Source organism: Oncorhynchus gorbuscha, linkage group LG10 (genome assembly GCF_021184085.1).
Source record: "Oncorhynchus gorbuscha isolate QuinsamMale2020 ecotype Even-year linkage group LG10, OgorEven_v1.0, whole genome shotgun sequence".
Taxonomy (NCBI): Eukaryota; Metazoa; Chordata; class Actinopteri; order Salmoniformes; family Salmonidae; genus Oncorhynchus; species Oncorhynchus gorbuscha.
The window spans coordinates 28,137,725-28,158,140 of NC_060182.1; the positions used below are offsets into that span (position 1 = coordinate 28,137,725).

Below are 20,416 nucleotides of genomic sequence, written 5' to 3' on the forward strand. Positions count from 1 at the left end.
GCAGAACATATATTACAATTCATTTTTTTTGCGAAAATATATCCGTTCCCACATCTGTCTACAATCATTTTGTTGGTGTGTCACGAGCTCATTGACAGGCGGTTAGTGACGTAGAACTTGGAATGGCTAGTTTAGCATTGTCAAGAACGTATTCCTCCACTAGACTAAACATTGGGCCTGAACTTGCTCATGGTCTCGCAATTTCACTAAGTTTATCTACAGTAAAAGTAAGTTTGAATAAGTGTATATATTAAAGGACAATTCGGATATTAAAATACTGGGTAGCTCGCTACACCGAAACTGTACGCAACCTATGACAGTGGGAGATTCATTCTCTAGCGCTAAGGTAACGCGTTGGCTAGAGAGCTAGCAAGCTAACGTGTTAGCCAGTTTAGTTGAATAGTCATTCGACGCGTTTCCGAGGCTAGTATTGAGACCGTAGCTAGCTAACGTCAGCTAGGAAACTAGTCAACGTTAGTAGCTAGCACTTGCCACTGTCTTGTGTGCTAGTTTAAATACGGTAACGTTATCGTTACCTAGCCAGCTGCTTGCTTGATGGTTTGTTGTGTGCTAGCCAATTACTGTACCAGCATTAAATATATATGGCTAGCTAGCTTAGCTATTAGTTGTCTAGCTTTGAGAACATCAACAGACCACATCGATACTTCTGGGAATCAGCTGACAGCTGCAGGCAGCCAAGGAGACCAGTGATGGATCAACTTAAAGTCAAGGACCGAATATTGGAAAACATTTCTTTGTCTGTCAAGAAGGTACGTTTGATATTATGTCTCGTAAGCACACATTCTTCATGCTAGCATGATTAGCTAGCTAACTTATTTGAAGACTAAACATGACTATTACCCTAAGTTACGTAGCAGGCGTAAAAATAAACGCATGCTAGGATAAGTAGGCCTGGTTCATGAAAGAAAACAGTTGATGACTAAGGTCCTTGAACATTGTTTAGTTAGCTAACAAATATGGATTAAGTATATCAACATGGGTGTTTTGTTTACTAGCTAACGTCACTAGTATTGTATTGGTTAGTCGAGACATTCAATGGCTGGTGAAAACAAAGCACAACAGCACTAATCCTGCTGCAGCCTGACTGCCCGCATATCGATACTGTCCCGTAATAAACTTGCTTCTAAAATTCTTTGTCATGGTCGATTCAGCAACCCGTGGGTAGCTAGCTTGGTCTATTTGAAGGACAACATATTGTTGCTAATTTTCCAAACACATTTCAATAAACTTGCTTCAGATAAACATGAGTACTGTGAAAACATTGACATTCAGTATTTGACTTCTAGGTGTCTTCATAAATTAGGCTGAACCCTGTTTAAATGTTGACATTCACCCTTTGCATAAACCTGTGCAGTGTGGTAACATTGAGTCCCATCTTTCCAAAGTATGTGTGCTGTGCCAGACGACCACTGCTTTATAGACCTTGCCTGATATGATATTCAAATCATCTTCTGCCTATATTTGGTTAATTCCTGTCCCCAGTCTGTCTCGTGGTCACGTTACCATCAGGGGATTGGAATTTATTACATTTCTACATTCCAGTATATTCAGTCAGTGCTGTTTAACTGGTCTTTTCTGAGGTGACGCACAAAAGTCTGATTAATTTAAGTTAGTCATGGTAATACCATTTAGGGGATCAGATATACTGTAGCATTTAACCAATTTCAGGCTCCATACTGCCATCAAAGCCTATACTGTATCCTCAGACAGACATTGCACAATCATGCTTGTCAGCTGTCAATATTTGATGCATGTGGTACTCCTCTCAGGGTCTCATGACTGGGGAAGAAATCACCATATTTCTAGTTTGGCTGTGGGCCTACTCACATCAGTTCCACCTGTTTTGTGCACTGACTGCAGTTGCAGAGTTACTTTGCTGCCTGTGAAGATGAAACCCCAGCCATTCGGAATCACGACCGGGTCCTACAGCGGCTGTGTGAGCACCTCGACCATGCACTGCTCTATGGGTAAGAAGACTAAGAGAGACCAATCTTCTCAGTACTTTGATACATCCTAACTCTGACATTGTCTGTGATTGTACGTTTTGAACTATGTTCTTCAACTCTCCTGTTTTGTGCATTGCAGGCTGCAGGATATCTCCTCAGGTTATTGGGTCCTGGTTCTACACTTCACCCGCAGGGAAGCGGTCCGGCAGATAGACGAGCTCCAGCACATAGCAACCAACCTTGGGCGAAGTAAGAACACAATACTTTTCACCACATCTTACGCTCACATTCACATCAGTCTTGTGGGCAACTTAAGAGACAAACATTTCATAGTAGTAAACACGAATACATGCCATTTCTGTAAATAAATTCATACACTCCCATTTACTGTCATAATGTGAATGACATTTGTTAGTGGTTTGGCAAATGTAAGTTCCTCTTGTGTCACATGCCAGAAATGTAGCACACGACTGCTGTTATTTGAGGTCAGGATTACAGTAATTACCACTGTGGTTTGCACATGTTTGTTTCTCTTTTTACAGAGAGGTTTCTTTGTAGGTTTGTAGGTATACTTGTTTGACTTATTTGCAAGTTCAGACAGGAAAGAAAGAATAGAGGGTGCTTGTAAAAATGATCTACTTATGCCCATGACCCTCGTACTGAGCAATTATTTTTCTGTTGTGTTTCTGTGCAGGTCGTGCCTGGTTATACCTAGCACTGAGTGAGAGCTCCTTAGAAAGCTACCTCCGTCTCTTCCAAGAGAACCAAGGATTGCTGCAGAAGTATTACTTCAAGTGAGTCTTCTGACCTAAAGAGCATCATATTATTCCTTTTGACTAATCCGTGTAGCTAGTCTCCTTATTGTAAATACACCATTTGCTTTGAATCTCTCCCCCAGAAATGCATTGGTATGCAGCCATGATCACCTCACGCTCTTTCTCACTTTGGTGTCGGGACTGGAGTTCATTCGCTTTGATCTGGAGTTGGTCAGTATTAAACAGTTTTTTGAAACCATTAGAATTCACATCAATACCCCTAATTTACAAAAGTCCAACAGTTCAATGTTCAGGCTTTATTGTAACAAAAGAAGGTACAACTTGGCTTAACCAAAGAATGTAAACATGTAAACAGAGTACATGGTTGGTGCGTAAAACCCAATAAATAATTCAGTCAAAAAAGAGACATGTAGAATGTAATATCAACAACACTCTCAAACCTCCATTGTTTTGTTTTCTGGGTGTTAGGATGTCCCCTACTTGGACGTGGCCCCCTACATGCCGGAGTACTACAAGCCCCATAACCTTCTGGACTTTGAGGAGCGTCTCCCAAGCTCGGACAGCCTGTCCCTGCACTCTTTCACCTCCACCAACCTGGAATGGGATGACAGCGCCATCGCCCCGTCCAGTGAAGGTCAGGGGCTCCACCTTTCTCTTTCTTGCTTTCTCTTTCTTGCTTTCTCTTTCTCTACCTTGGTTTCAGTCTCCACCCACTCCTTGTTATGCGGTCCATTAGCCTAATTCATAGGCCGGTGTGTCAAGTAATGGGGTGTTGAAGCTGATGTTGGATCGATCAGGTTAACCCGTTCATGGGTTATTACGTAGAAATAATAGCACCCAACACAGTATGGTGTGAATGTTCTCTTACAGTATCTCTCATCACTTTCCACAAACCATCGATTCTTCATTTTTTAAATTGTAGTTTGCCTTCCCATACCTGTGTCTGTTATCATCATGTGTATTATATTTCTCTCATATGTCATGTTTTCAGTGTGTGCCATTGTCTCTTCTCTCTCGGGCCTTCCTGTTCTAATTTTGAGTCTTATCCCTCCTTTTTTAGATTATGATTTCGGTGACATCTTCCCCGTGTTGCAGCCAAGTGCAGACTGGGAAGGTGGGACATGGTTACCCCTCCCCTATCCTCCCTCCCTCTCTGTCTCCGTCCTCACCTCTCTTGCCACCCCCTTCCCCGTCTCACAGCATCATGCACGTCCTCCATCCCACTGTGTGTGCTGAATGCATGCTGGTCCTCTGTGTGTGTGTGTAGCCAGTGGTTTAATTGGAGTATCTTAATTGCAATATCAATACTGATAAAGAACAAGCAGCTAGCTAATGCTAAGAGGGAATGGTAGAGAAAGGAATCAAAGGGCTTTTGATTCATCTCCTGCTAGTTTCTTGGGAAGTAGGCAAAATGGATTGGTAATGCTTTTACACTTCTCTTTGAAGACACTACTGAATCAAGCATCACTCCTTAATATCACTACATTCATTTGTAGAGTACAACAGGAGGAATATCATAATGATGCCTAGATGTTAACATTTTTTATGTATATATAATTTTAGGGGCATTTTGTGCTCACCTTTATGCAATAAATTATGATGTGGCACTATTGCCAACATTTAATAAGATTTATGGCCAGGTAAGTTATTTTCTATGTAGAAATTTGTATGCACTTGTGAATTGTTAGATGTTGAAGATCATGTTTTAATGAACCACGCAACATGTTTCTCTTTGAAGATGTGATCCTAAAGCTAATGCAGCATTGATGTGGAATATTACTAATGAGAGCTGCATTGCCTGATGAAATGGTACTCACTCTGTCTGGTATCTACTGGCATATATGTGGAATATTCTCTCTTTCTCTTTGTGGAAACATTGGAATGCATGTATTTGGTCTAGGTTCAACCCAGCCTTTATAGCTTTTGTCACCAACTTTAGTATGTAGCACTGCATTCATTCACTTGACATAGGCTAACTAGTTTAATTTAAGTATAATTTCTCCAAGCAAGTCCTGGTATGTTGCATTGATTGACTTCAACAATATCAATTAGGCACCTAATTTGAACAGATAATGAAACATCCTAAATCAATTTAATAAACACTTGTGCCCTTATGTATGCTTTATCAACTATATTGTACAGTAAGCTATGGTAGGATGGTTTAGCCAAGGCCTTTGTCGCTTATGTCTGTCTTCCTGCCTGTGTGACCTTCTCACCCCTGTCCCAGCCAAAGCACCAGTATCTATTCTCATTCATTTAAACCCAGAGTGTGTTCAGTAGCCTGTGGCATACTGTACGTGTGACTGTTCTGCTATTCATTTGACTGTGTGTGTGTCCCTCCATAGAGGGTGACCTCACCGACCCAGTCAGCTGTCCTCGCTCAAATGCCTCAGACCCTCAGACGGTCTTCAGTGATTCTGTGATTCTCCGGGCAGCCGCTGCCGTCATCACAGTTAGGGGAACGCCGCCCCGCAGCCCCACCTTCAGACACAACCCCTTCAACGAGTACTCGGACACCAACACCTCGGCTGACATTACACCCGTCCACACAGCCAGCTGCCACCACGACACCAGGGACGACATGGAGAGCATCAGCAACGAGCTAGAGGTTATCAGGTACAGCACACACCCCTAACATTAGCCTCTGTGGCTAAAACTACATGGGAATTAGCCTAGTTAGGTGGTTATCTTTTTATGTTACCAATACTTTTCTCAGCCTCAACACAGAGCTTGGAGTTGTTGAATCCAATTGGCACATTATCACTTAATCTCGATGTCTGTAAACTAAAGTTATCAGATCAACAAAGCCCTCGGACACCCGACAAGGCCCAAATCCCTGTCATTCGCATGAAGAAGAGACGGAAATATCGGGGACGTAGGTCGGGGTGCCTTGTCATTAGAGGCAGATTATCAACAAAACGTCGGATCCTTACAAGGCACCCCTACCCACTATTAGCCAACGTGCAATCATTTACAAATAAATTGGATGAGCTCCAATCAAGACTATCCTACCAACGGGACATTAAAAACTGTAATAACTTATGTTTCAGTCGTGGCTGAACGATGACATAGATAACATACATCTAGCTGGGTTTTCAGTACATCGGCAAGATGGAACAGCTGCCTCCGGTAAGACAAGGGGTAGTGGTCAGTGTCTATTTGTAAATAACAGCTGGTGCCCGAAGTACCAAGTACTTAATATTAAAGAAGTCTCGAGGTTTTGCTTGCCTGAGGTAGAGTATGTCATGATAAGCTGTAGACCACACTATTTACTGTAGACCACACTATTTCATTTAACAGTTTTCATCTATATTTTTCGTAGCTGTCTATTTACCACCTTAAACCGTTGCTGGCACTAAGACCACACTCAACAAGCTGTATAAGGCCATAAGCAAACAAGAAAATTCTAATCCAGAGGTGGCGCTCCTAGTGGCCAGGGACTTTAATGCAGGGAAATTAAAATCAGTTTTACCTCATTTCTACCAGCATGTTACATGTGCAACCAGAGAAAAAAGGGGAAAAAAACTCTAGACCACCTTTACTCCACACACAGAGACGCGTACAAAGCTCTCCCTCGCCCTCCATTTAGCAAATCTGACCATAATTCTATCCTCCTGAAACCTATTTACAAGCAATAACTAAATCAAGAAGTACCAGTGACTCACTCAATACAGAAGTGGTCAAATGATGCAGATGCTAAACTACAGGACTGGTTTGCTAGCACAGACTAGGAATATGTTCTGGGATTCTTCCGATGGCATTGAGGAGTACATCACATCAGTCACTGTCTTCATCAATAAGTGCATCACACGTACATTCCCCAGCCAGAAGCCATGGATTACAGGCAACACATGCACTGAGCTAAAGGGTAGAGCTGCCGCTTTCAAGGAGCGGGACTCTAACCCGGACGCTTATAAGAAATCCCGCTATGCCCTCCGACATACCATCAAACAGGCAAAGTGTCAATACAGGACAAATATTGAATCGTACTACACCGGCGCCTATTCTCGTTGAATGTGGCAGGGCTTGCAAACTATCACTGACTACAAGGGAAGCACAGCCGCGAGCTGCCCAGTGACATGAGCTTACCATACGAGCTAAATTACTTCTATGCTAGCTTTGAGGCAAGCAAAACTGAAGCATGCATGAGAGCCATCAGCTGTTCCGGACGACTGTGTGATCAAGCTCTCTGTAGCCAATGTGAGTAAGACCTTCAAACAGGTCAACATTCACAAGGCCGCAGGGCAAGACATATTACCAGGACGTGTTCTCCAAGCATACGCTGACCAACTGGCAACTGTCTTCACTGACATTTTCAACCTGTCCCTGACCGAGTCTGTATTACCAACATGTTTCAAGCAGACCACCATAGTCCCTGTGCCCAAGAACACCAAGGTAACCTGCCTAAATGACTACCGACCCGTAGCACTCACGTCTGGAGCCATGAAGTGCTTTGAAAGGATGGTCATGGCTCACATCAACACCATTATCCAAGAAACCCTAGACCAATTTGCATACCTCCCCAACAGATCCACAGATGATGCCATCTCTATTGCACTCCACACTGCCCTTTAACACCTGGACAAAAGGAACACCTATGTGAGAATGCTATTCATTGACCGACTACAGCTCAGCGTTCAACACCATAGTGCCCTCAAAGCTCATCACTAATCAAAGCACCCTGGGACTAAACACCTCCCTCTGCAACTGGATCTTGAACTTCCAAATGGGCCACCCGCAGGTGGTAAGGGTAGGTAACAACACGCTGATCCTCAACACAGAGGCCCATCAGGGGTGCGTGCTCAGTGTCCCCCTGTACTCCCTGTTCACCCATAATTGCATGGCCAAGCACGACTCCCAACACTAAGTTTGCAGCCGACACAACAGTGGTAGGCCTGATCACCGACAACAATGAGACAGCCTATAGGGAGGAGGTCAGAGACCTGGCAGTGTGGTGCCAGGATAACAACCTCTCCCTCAACGTGATCAAGACAAAGGAGATGATTGTGGACTACAGGAAAAGGAGAACTGAGCACGTCCTCATTCTCATTGACAGGGCTGTAGTGGAGTAGGTTGAGAGCTTCAAGTTCCTTGGTGTCCACATCACCAATGAACTATCATGGTCCAAATATAGCAAGACAGTCGAGAAGAGAGCACTACAACACCTATTCCTCCTCAGGAGACTGAAAAGATGTGGCATGGGTCCTCAAATCCTCAAAATGTTCTACAGCTGCACCATCGAGAGCATCCTGACTGGTTGCATCACTGTCTGGTATGGCAACTGCTCGGCTTCCGACCGGAAGGCACTGCAGAGGGTAATGCGTACGCACAGTGCATCACTCGGGCCAAGCTTCCTGTCATCCAGGACCTTTATACTAGGCGGTGTCAGAGGAAGGCTCTAAAAATTGCCAAAGACTCCAGCCACCCTAGTCAGGTACCGCATGGCAAGCGGTAACAGAGCGCCAAGTCTAGGTCCAAAAAGCTTCTACCCCCAAGCCATAAGACTCCTAAACAGCTAATCAAATGGCAACCCAGACTATTTGCATTGTTCCCTCCCCATTTGTACGCTGCTACTACTCTCTGTTTATTAGCTATGCATTTTCACTTTACCTCTACCTACATATTACCTCAAACAACCTGTGCCCCCGCACATTGACTCTGTACCGGTACCCCCTGTATATAGCCTTGCTACTGTTGCTCTTTATTTATTTGTTATTTTTCCATTTTCTTTTTACTTCAGTTTATTTTAGTAAATACTTTCTTAACACTTATTTTTCTTAACTGCATTGTTGGTGAAGGGCTTGTAAGTAAGCATTTCACTTAGGGATGCACAATTTATCGGTGAGCATATCGGAATTGGAAGATATTAGCTAAAAATGGCAACATCGGCATCGACCCGATGTCAAAGCTGACGTGCATACCTATACAACATAGGTAGATGACGTAATGACGCCACGAAAAGTACAGGGCTACACAGAACAAAAGCAGAGAAATACTAAGCACACACTTCCAACAACTAAAGAAGTTCAAGTTGAGCAGTCATTTGAAAGAATAAGAACATTTCAGCGAGACAACTCAAAGTCGAAATCCATTAACGCCAAGATAATGGATTTCAATGCCCTTGACAATCAACCGTTCTCTGTCATGGATGATGTTGGCTTTCGTCGACTGGTCGGGCACCGGTACAGACTACCAAGTAGGTACTATTTTTCAGATGTTGCCCTACTGAAGTTGTACAGTATTGTTGAAACACATCCATGAGCTACTTGCTATGGGCGTCCCTGCTATTAGCTTCACGACTGACATTTGGACCAGCGATGTCAGACCCATGAGCATGCTGATTCTGACAGCACAGTGGGTCGACGAGGATTTCGTACTGAGAAAAGCCGTATTGCATGCTCAAGAATGTGCTGGTTCTCATACCGCTGCTGCCATTTCAATGGCATTTGTCCAAGATGGCATAGCAGTCAGTCGTCCTTTGTACTTGTCTTGTCGTTTCCCGTGTGTGTATGTATATATATATTTACATCTTTCTTCGCATATCTTTTATATATTTTATTTTCCAAAAACTCAACTTCAAAACACTCTCCTGCAACCCGCCTCACCAATTTGAAAAAAAAGTATTATTTACCTCAAATCTGAAATCCACAATAGAAGCTAGCCAGAAGCTAGCCAGTTTACTGGCTAACGTTAGTATTCAGCTAACCACGGTTGATGGTCATCAGCTATCCTTTAGCTCTAAAAGCTATCGCCAGTTTTGTACAACGCGACTCAGACCAGAACATACCGGACCTATTTTTCTCTCCATATCCCTGGATTTCAACCGAAAGCTCTGGACATTTACACCTGGACCTCACAGCTAGCTAGCTGCTATTACGTGTGACTATTGGCTTACGTCGATCCCGGAGCAAACATTAGTATTTCTGGAGCTAGCCAGCTGAAGAGTTCCATCTCAGCCACTCCTGGGCTACAATCACCTATCCGGACCCGTTTTACTGCTGTTGCAGAGCCCCACTGGGCCTTCGCGACTGGATGACCGACGTTATCTGCCCGAGGGAGTTATCCAACTGGCCCCTCCGTCGCGACGTTACCTGAACGCCCATCTGCGGCCCGCTAATCGTTAGCTGTCTTATCGGCTGCTATCTGAATAGGTCTATTGGACAATTTTTCTTGGGTCACTAACTATATCTATTTTGCCAATTGGATTGATCCCCTCTACCACACGGAATCCGACTAATCTACCGACGGAAATGCACAAGGTGGCTAAAAACAGACCTCCATCCTATGCTATCTTGCTACCGATGGCCCGGCTAGCTGTCTGAATCGCCGTTACCCCTACCAAACTCACTACTAACTGGACCCTTATGATCACTCGACTAAGCATGCCTCTCCTTAATGTAAATATGCCTTGTCCATCCATTGCTGTTCTGGTTAGTGTTTATTGGCTTATTTCACTGTAGAGCCTCTAGCCCTGCTCATTATACCTTATCCAACCTTTCAGTTCCACCACCCACACATGCGATGACATCACCTGGTTTCAATGATCTTTCTGGAGACAATATCTCTCTCATCATCACTCAATACCTAGGTTTACCTCCACTGTATTCACATCCTACCATACCTTTGTCTGTATATCGCCCCCAGAAACCTCCTTTTACTCTCTGTTCCGGACGTTCTAGACGAACAATTCTCATAGCTTTTAGCTGTACCCTTATCCTACTCCTCCTCTGTTCCTCTGGTGATGTAGAGGTGAATCCGGGCCCTGCCGTGCTCCACTCCTATTCCCCAAGCACTCTCTTTTGATGACTTCTGTAACCGTAATAGCCTTGGTTTCATGCATGTTAACATTAGAAGCCTCCCCCCTAAGTTTGTTTTATTCACTACTTTAGCACAATCTGCCAACCCGGATGTTCTAGCCGTGTCTGAATCCTGGCTTAGGAAGACCACCAAAAATTCTGAAATCTTCATCCCTATCTACAACATTTTCAGATAAGATAGAACGGCCAAAGGGGGCGGTGTTGCAATCTACTGCAGAGATAGCCTGCGGAGTTCTGTCGTACTATCCAGGTCTGTACCCAAACCATTTGAACTTCTACTTTTAAATATCCACCTCTCTAAAAACAAGTCTCACTGTTGCCGCCTGCTTCAGATCAGCCTCTGCCCCCAGCTGTGCTCGACACCATATGTGAACTGATTGCCCCCCATCTATCTTCAGAGCTCGTGCTGCTAGGCGACCTAAACTGGAACATGCTTAACCTCTTGCTCCTAACTGGCACGCAGGCGTCCCATCTAGAGCTCTGGAAATGCAAATGCGCTATGCTAAATGCTAATAGTATTAGTTAAAAGTCAAACGTTCATTAAAATACACATGCAGGGTATTGAATTAAAGCTACACTCGTTGTGAATCCAGGCAACAAGTCAGATTTTTAAAATGCTTTTCGGCGAAAGCATGAGAAGCTATTGTAAGATAGCATGTAACACTCCAAAAGACCCGCAGGGGACGTAAACAAAATAATTAGCATAGTCGGGCGCTACACAAACCGCACAAATAAAATATAAAACATTCATTACCTTTGACCATCTTCTTTGTTGGCACTCCTAGATGTCCCATAATCACCATTGGGTCTTTTTTTCGATTAAATCGGTCCATATATAGCCTAGATATCGATCTATGAAGACTGTGATAAACGGAAAAAAATAGCGTTTCATAACGTTAACGTAATTTTTTTAAATTCAAAAAGTCGACGATAAACTTTCACAAAACACTTCAAAATACTTTTGTAATGCAACTTTAGGTATTAGTAAACGTTAATAAGCGATCGAATTAATCACGAGACAAAGTGTTTTCTATAGGGGTCCGTCTTGAAATACTGTCCGTGTATTTCTCAACCAAAATATCCGGTCGGAGACCTGAAGAAAAAGCCTGTCTCTTGTTCGTTTGACCAAGAAACAAAGAATTGGCAAATGACAAGACTGTTGACATCGTGTGGAAGCTGTAGGTACTGCAACCTCAGCCCTATTTAATGTCTTTCGCCCATAACAATGGGTTGAAGCGGCGGATGGATATATTTTTCCACTTTCAGTGATCAGATTTTCCTGCACTTTTCGATGAAACGCACGTTATGTTATAGTCACAGCCGTGATTTAACCAGTTTTATAAACGTCTGAGTGTTTTCTATCCACAAATACTAATCATATGCATATACTATATTCCTGGCATGAGTAGCAGGGCGCTGAAATGTTGCACGATTTTTAACAGAATGTTCAAAAAATTAGGGGGTAGGAGGAAGAGGTTAACACCCCAGCCATCCTACAATCTAAGCTTGATGCCCTCAATCTCACACAAATTATCAATGAACCTACCAGGTACCACCCAAAAGCCGGGCACCCTCATTGATATCCTAACCAACTTGCCCTCTAAATACACCTCTGCTGTTTTCAACCAAGATCTCAGCGATCACTGCCTCATTGCCTGCACCCGTAATGGGTCAGCGGTCAAACGACCTTCACTCATCACTGTTAAACGCTCCCTGAAGCACTTCAGCGAGCAGGCCTTTCTAATCGAACTGTCCGGGGTATCCTGGAAGGATATTGACCTCTTCCCGTCAGTAGAGGATGCCTGTTTTTTAAAATATATATATATTTTTTTTAATGCCTTCCTCACCATCTCAACCAGTTATGCATTAGGGGCGCTATAATTTTTTTTGGATGAAAACGTTCCCGTTTTAAACAAGATATTTTTTAACGAAAAGATGCTCGACTATGCATATAATTGACAGCTTTGGAAAGAAAACACTCTGACGTTTCCAAAACTGCAAAGATATTGTCTGTGAGTGCCACAGAACTGATGTTACAGGCGAAACCCAGATAAAAAAAACAACCAGGAAGTGCCGCATTTTTTGAAACCGTCCCATTCCAATGACTCCTTATATGGCTGTGAATAAGCTACAAATGAGCTTACATTTTCCACGTATTCCCCAAGGTGTCTACAGCATTGTGACGTCTTTTTAGGCATTTCCATTGAAGAATGGCTGTAAGGGACCATATATAGCATGTGGTCACATGGTGTCTCCCGCAGAAAATCTCGCGGAAAATACTGAGGTAGCCATTTTTCCAATCGCTTCTTATGAGAAACCAATTGCCTCAACGGATATATTATCGGATATATATATGTTAAAAACACATTGAGGATGGATCCTAAACAACTTTTGCCGTGTTTCTGTCTATATTATGTAGCAAAATTTTATAGTTGCAGCATTTTCCAGTCGATTTCTCAGCCAAGCATGATGAAGAAACGGGAGCTATTTCGCCTACAAAAATAATATTTTGGGAAAAAAGGAACATTTGCTAACTAACTGGGAGTCTCCTGAGTGAAAGCATCTGAAGTTAGGTAAAGGTAAATTATTTAATTTGGTTGCTTTTCTTATTTTCGTGAAAATGTTGCCTGCTGCCAGCAGAGCTAGCATAGCATTATGCCATGACAAACTTACACAAATGCTTGTCTAGCGTTGGCTGTAACGCATATTTTGAAAATCTGAGATGACAGTGTTGTTAACAAAAGGCTAAGCTTGTGTTTGAATATATTTATTTCATTTCATTTACGGTTTTCATGAATAGGAAAAGTTTCTAGGGGTATTTATGTTCACTGCGTTATGCTAATACGTTTGAGGCTATGATTACGCTCCCGGATACGGGTTTGCTTGTTGCAAAAGGTGAAATAAGCATGCCCCATTCAAGAAATGTAGAACCAGGAACAGATATAGCCTTTGTTTCTCTCCAGATTTTACTGCCCTTAACCAACACAAAATACTTCTGATTGCGTTCTGCATTAGCATCGAACAGCCCCCGTGATATGCAACTTTTCAGGTAAGCTAGAAACCAATATACACAGGCCAAGGCTAGCTTTTTCAAGCAGAAATTTGCTTCCTGCAACACAAACTCAAAAATGTTCTGGGACACTGTAAAGTCCATGGAGAATAAGAACACCTCCTCCCAGCTGCCCATTGCACTGAGGATAGGAAACACTGTCACCACTGATAAATCCACTCTAATTGAGGATTTCAATAAGCATTTCTCTACGGCTGGCCTTGCTTTCCACCTGGCTACCCCTACCCCGGTCAACAGCACTGCACCCACCACAACTCGCCCAAGCATTCCCCATTTCTCCTTCTCCCAAATCCAGTCAGCTGATGTTCTGAAGGAGCTGCAAAATCTGGACCCCCTACAAATCAGCCGGGCTAGACAATCTATACCCTTTCTTTCTAAAATTATCTGCCGAAATTGTTGCAACCCCTATTACTAGCCTGATCAACCTCTCGTGTCGTCTGAGATTCCCAAAGATTGGAAAGCAGCTACGGTCATGCCCATCTTCAAAGGGGGAAACACTCTTGACCCACACTGCTACAGACCTACAGTGGAGCAAAAAAGTATTTAGTCAGCCACCAATTGTGCAAGTTCTCCCACTTAAAAAGATGAGAGGCCTGTAATTTTCATCATAGGTACACTTCAACTATGACAGATAAAATGAGAAAAAAATCCAGAAAATCACATTGTAGGATTTTGCCTACCTGGTTAAATAAAGGTAAAATAAAAAATGTTTAAAAAAATTGAGAACATGTTTGTAACTTGGAAGCATGAACATACTCCTAGCTCCAAACACCTGACTTGAGAAATAAGCTGATCAACTACGTCTGCAGCAGACGTGATACCCTCTGTCGTGGCATTTAAACGTCTGCTCAACAAAACTGCCGACACAGACCGTGGGGTTAAAACTTACAAAGTACTTAAGGCTGTAAACAAGCGATTCAGTGGCATTCTCTCTGAGCCTCTACTGTGTCGCCACCATGCTTGGCTCTAGGTTCAAGGACCGCTACTTTGATGCAGACAAGAAACAGGGTTTACGTGAAATGTTACATACACAGCTGGACAAGATGAAAACGGGGGACATACGTAAATGACAAGATGCAGTCTGGATTCGAACCAGGGACTGAAGTGAGAGCTTTTTGCTCTGAGATGCAGTGCCTTACTCCGCTGTGTGTGTGAGAGAACTTTTTAACTGTACTAGAATGCTTAAAAGGCCGCAAAAATCTTTCATATCTGTTATTGGTATCGCTTTTTGGGGGGCAAGGAAAATATGCGTATCGGCCAAAAATGCCATATCGGTGCATCCCAAATTTCACTGTCAGGTCTACACCTGTTGTATTTGGCTCATGTGACAAATAAATATTTTATTTGTTTTATTGGCACACACATACAGGTCAGCAAGCCTTGTAGCTCTATGGCTTGGAAAATGTGATTTGTTAATTTATACAATGGGCCCAGGAAGAGTACACATGAACTACCCATTATGACGTGGTTGTTTCTTTTCCACCAGGATGGCCAGACGAAGGAAGCCATCCAAAAAGCGCTGTAGCGTGAAAAGCTCCACAGTGAGCGGTGACCAGAACAATGTGGCCTTCGAGCAGGCGGAGGCAGACGACAGAGCCCCGGCTGGATGTGAGGGACCAGAAGGAGACACCTGGAGCCCCTCTGTGGGGTTGCCGCAGGGCTCAGGGGGGGCTGAGACGGCGAGGAGGAGGAGGAGCAGCAGGAGGGAGACAGGGGAGGAGGAAGAGTCAGAGGGCCTCCTGCGGCTGCCGGAGATGACAGACACCTCCATGGACAGCGTTGGCCAGCCCCTACGTGACGTCATGGACCGGCTCAACGGTGCTCTGGATGGGGAGAAGACCTGGGGGCGATCAGCTGGAGAGGAAGAAGAAGAAGAAGAGGAGGGGGCAAAAACCCAGCAGAGTTCCCTCCCCAGAAGGCCCTCCTCCACCAGCCTTGAAGCCAACCCGCAGCCCCCGGAGCAGCAGCCCTTTCGAGGGGATTCGATGGGTGAGCCGCCTGACCCGGAAGCCAGGCACCCCCCCTTGCTGCGCCCTGCTCTGGCCCCGAGTCCCAACTTCCTGCAGGCCCCCCCGGCTCCTGCAGACTTTTACTGCTTTACCCCCCACAGTCCAGATGCTGCTGCCCTGCGTAGTGGCCACCATGACACTGCAGGGCATGGCCAGTCACAGGCTCTTCTTGGTGGCCATGAAGTTGAGGCAGAGGCACCGTCAGGACAGGACCCCTCCCTAGAGGAGGAAGGGCATGATGAGGAGGAAAAGGATGAGACAGTAATGGTTGAGAATGGATTGGCTGCTGGAGAAACTGAAGAGGAGACGGAAGAGGACAGGCTCAGTCCAACGGAAAACTCTCATCCTGCAGAATTCAAGTGAGTTGAGGGTTACTTAACACCATTTTAGGTGAACCATGAATGAAACCTTTTTTTCATGGTGCAATAAGTTGAATTTAGCTTTCTGGTTTCGAATTTAGATTTCTGGTTTCTAAAGTGTTTTAATGTCCGTCTGATTTCAGGTTGTGACATAACAAGCAATATATAGTGTAGAAAATCATTGCACCATCTAAACTGCTAAGAAAAACATTTTTAAAAACCAGAAATATAGTTTATAATATTGCTGTATGAAGCTGATATGAGTAAAATGAAACTTACAGAGGAGGGGAAGCAATCATAATGAAAGATGAATAATTCACATTTCTATCTGAAATCAGTCAGGTCGTCCACCAAATTATACAATGGACCTTTTAAGTATATCTTTTTTGGCAATACTTTAGCCATAGTGGTGTGCTGATTCTGTGTGGCCGTTTCAGGGTGGACAACAATCACCTGCTGCTGCTCATGATCCACGTCTTCAGAGAGAATGAGGAGCAGCTCTTCAAGGTAAGCCTCTGTTTCACTGTGGTATATTATGTTTGGGGGGGGGAATGGGGGGGGGGTGTGTAAAGGCCATACATTATGATCATTTGAACATTTATCATTGGATTTAAACCCTCCCTGTCATGGATTTAACAATAGTAGATTTTCCCTCCAGCCAATGCTTCCCTCCAATCCAAAGCATTTAAATCCTTGAAAGGGAGTGCGCACACTAGGAGAAGCATTGAGAATCGGGATGCTGCCACAACCATGTCCATTCTGAATACATAACTGGGGAAAAATTATTCAAATGTATTGGTGAATAAACAAGTACTATTAGTATGCTTTGCAGTGTATATTTTGAGTTTATATGAACCTTTTTTTTAACTAGGCAAGTCGGTTAAGAACAAATTCTTATTTACAATGACGGCCAAACCCTAACCCGGATGACGCTGGGCCAGTTGTGCGCCACCCTATGGGACTCCAAATCATGGCCGGTTGTGATACAGCCTGGAATCGAACCAGGGTCTTCAGTGACGCCTCTAGCACTGAGATGCAGTGCCTTAGACTGCTGTGCCACTCGGGAGTGGTGCAGTCCTGAGTGTTTAGTTCTGTCTGTTCCCAGATGGTGAGGATGAGCACGGGTCACATGGAGGGGGACTTGCAGCCTCTCTACCTGCTGCTGACTGACTGTTACATCTACCTGCTGAGGAAAGGTGAGGGTTTACTGCTAATCACGCTCTCAGATACTCTCTTTCTTACTGTTTCTATCTATCTCTCGCTCTCTCTGTCTTTGTGTGATGGTCATTACATTTATATTTAATGGCTGCCTTTGAATTTGCTTGTCATGCTCTATCCTATATATCTACAGTGCATATGGAAAGTATTCAGACCACTTGACACATTTTGTGACATTACAGCCTTATTCTTAAATGGATTAAATAAATAAAAATCTCATCAATCTACACAATACCCCATAATGACTTAGGGAAAAAAGTTTTTTAGAAAATTTGCAGACCCTTTGCTATGAGACTCAAAATTGAGCTCAGGTGCATCCTGTTTCCATTGATCATCCTTGATGTTTCTACAACTTGATTGGAGTCCACCTGTGGTAAATTTAATTGATTGGACATGATTTGGGAAGGCACACCTGTCTATTTAAGTTCCTACTTTTGATGTCAGAGTAAAAACCAAGCCATGAGGTCAAAGGAATTGTCCGTAGAGCTTCAAGACATGATTCTGTTGAGGGACAGATCTGGGGAAGGGTACCAAAACATTTCTGCACGATTGAAGGTCCCCAAAAACACAGTGACCATCATTCTTAAATTGAAGATGTTTGGAAACACCAAGACACTGACTCGAACTGGCGGCCCAGCCATACTGACCAATCGGGGAGAAAGACCTTGTTCAGGGAGGTGACCAAGAACCCAATGGTCACTCTGACAGAGCTCCAGAGTTCCTCTGTGGAGATAGGAGAATCTTCCAGAAGGGCAACCATCTGCAACACTCCACCAGTCAGGCCTTTATGGTAGAGTGGCCAGATGGATGCCACTCCTCAGTAAAAGACACATGACAGCCCACTTGGAGTTTGCCAAAAGGCACTTAAAAGACCCTCAGACCATGAGAAACAAGATTCTCTGGTCTGATGAAACCAAGATTAAACTCTTTGGCCTGAATGCCAAGCGTCACGTCTGGAGGAAACCTGGCATCATCCCTAGGATGAAGCATTGTGGTGGCAGCATCATGTTGTGGGGATGTTTTTCAGCGGCATGGGCTGGGAGACTAGTCAGGGTCGAGGGAAAGATGAACAAAGCAAATACAGGGAGATCCTTAATGAAAACCTGTTCCAGAGCGCTCAGGACCTCAGGCTGGGGCAAAGGTTCCTTCCAACAAGACAACGAACCTAAGCACACATCCAAGACAACGCAGGAGTGGCTTCGGGACAAGTCTCTTATTGTCCTTGAGTGGCCCAGCCTGAGCCCACACTTGAACCTGATCTAACATCTCTGGAGAAACCTGAAGATAGCTGTGCAGCAACGCTCCCCATCAAACCTGACACAGCTTGAGAGGATCTGCAGAGAAGAATGGGAGAAACTTCCCAAATACAGGTGTGCCAAGCTTGTAGCGTCATACCCAAGAACACTCAAGGCTGTAATTGCAACAAAGTACTGAGTACTTTCCAAATGCACTGTAGATAGATAGGACAGAGCGTGACAAGCAATGTCAAAAGGCAGCCATTAAATATAAATATTTTGCTCTGACTTGTGTAAATGTGATATTTCAGTAGTTTTTGCTTTGTCATTATGGGGTATTGTAATCAATTTTAGAATTAGGCTGTAACGTAACAAGATGTGGGAAAAGTCAAGGGGTCTGAATACTTTCTGAATGCACTGTAGCTGTCTGTCTGTCTCTCTGTCTGTCTGTTCATCCCACACTTAAACACTCTCTCTCTTGCTCTTTCAGGTGCAGCGGAAAAGCCCTATACAGTAGAGGATGCCATCTCTTACAATGAGTTGGACTTTGTCTCTGTAAGTTGTCTATACTGCTGGGATATGTTGTCTAGTGTCAGGATTGTCTGTGAATTGTTTCTTGGTATGTCGAATGGCTGCAAGGACACAATACTTTTTCTTCAAGTTTTAGCTTTAGGGTTGTCTTGGTCAATGTTTAGCTTCAGGGTCACAGTGTCACAATGTTCATGATTTCAGATGGTTCATGATGAATTTGCTAGATTCAAGTTGTTCCAGTCATTGTTTATGGGAATTCCAAGATGGCCGACAATCTTGCAACCAATTTGAAAACCGTTGACTGTGACTTTCTGTCATTCAACTGTCTGTCATTCAAATGTTCAAATGCAAGTTGTAGTAGATCTTTCATAGACATATGTGCAGCGGTAGCAATTTACCAAAAGTAAAATCCCAATGCTTAGTTTATGGACTAGAGTCTTGTAATGAGTTTCATTTTCCAAATAGTGTTGATGCCACCATATCATTTTATGAAGTACTTTGGACTGTATGAGGGAAGTGCATGAAAGATGCCTTGAAGGGATACTTTGGGATTTTGGCTATGAGGGCCTTTTATTTACTTCCCCAGAGTCCGATGAACTGACTCTGGGGAAGTGACCGGAAGTCTATGGGTATAAAAAATGAAAAGATTGCTTTTATATTGCACATTGCTGCAACAAGAACTCCACCTAAAAAGCTGATGGACAGAAGAAGGGAAAACGACAAGAAGGAAATTACTGTCAATGTCCAGTCCACTAAGTTGTGCTGTGTTATTGTCCCTGTCCGTCTCTCAGGTGGGCTTGGACCAGCAGACATTCCTGCTGGTGTGCACCAACAGAAGACGGCAGTTCCTCCTGGACACGGCCGACTCATCGCTTACTGTGTGAGTGCCTCCTCTAATCTGCTCTCCCTCCTTCTCCCTGGCGGCATCTCCACAGTCTAAAATGGCTTCCTCTCCCCATTTCCTTTCCTCCATCTGTGCTAATTCTAAAGGACTGGACTGTGGAAAGCAACTTCCTAGTTGGCATGCTCTCACATATGTTTCCATATCAGTATGAATGAAGGAGAAGAGAAGCAGAATAAGTTACTCTTTATCCCTCCCCTTCTCTTCTAACCCACCATCCTGTTTTTTCTTTCTTTCTCTCTCTTCCCCAGCTGTTTTTTGGCAGCCCTGACGTCGGCCATGATAAAGGGGTGCAGGGAGCCCCCCTACCCCTCTGTGCTGACCGACGCCACCATGGAGAAACTGGCCCTCACCAAGTTTGTCTCCCAGGAGTCGCACTGTGAGGTGAGGACCACCAATTTTTGCTGTCTCACTTAGCTGGGCCTGCACACATCCTTCATTTCTAAAATATACAAATAAAGACATTTCATTTTGAAAGAATGCCTGTATACTGATTTTATGCTCTCATGAAATGAAGTCTTATTTTGATTGGA

The 20,416-nt window shown here is 43.8% G+C and overlaps 1 protein-coding gene across 4 annotated transcripts in view; it reads left to right on the forward strand.

Moving 5' to 3' along the window:
* The window catches only part of plekhm2 (pleckstrin homology domain containing, family M (with RUN domain) member 2), a 27,821-nt gene continuing 7,405 nt past the window's right edge, over positions 1-20,416 (forward strand). For 3 of the 4 annotated variants that reach the window (XM_046365494.1, XM_046365495.1, XM_046365497.1), the window contains exons 1-14: positions 1-770; positions 1,882-1,988; positions 2,107-2,216; positions 2,662-2,761; positions 2,866-2,953; positions 3,212-3,377; positions 3,804-3,857; positions 5,089-5,359; positions 15,117-15,998; positions 16,436-16,505; positions 17,104-17,194; positions 18,942-19,006; positions 19,774-19,862; positions 20,135-20,267. In XM_046365494.1, coding sequence (XP_046221450.1) covers positions 711-770; positions 1,882-1,988; positions 2,107-2,216; positions 2,662-2,761; positions 2,866-2,953; positions 3,212-3,377; positions 3,804-3,857; positions 5,089-5,359; positions 15,117-15,998; positions 16,436-16,505; positions 17,104-17,194; positions 18,942-19,006; positions 19,774-19,862; positions 20,135-20,267 — 2,286 coding nt within the window. In that variant the 5' untranslated portion in view covers positions 1-710. The remainder of the gene's footprint in view (positions 771-1,881; positions 1,989-2,106; positions 2,217-2,661; positions 2,762-2,865; positions 2,954-3,211; positions 3,378-3,803; positions 3,858-5,088; positions 5,360-15,116; positions 15,999-16,435; positions 16,506-17,103; positions 17,195-18,941; positions 19,007-19,773; positions 19,863-20,134; positions 20,268-20,416) is intronic. The other variant, XM_046365496.1, reaches the window with a different exon arrangement.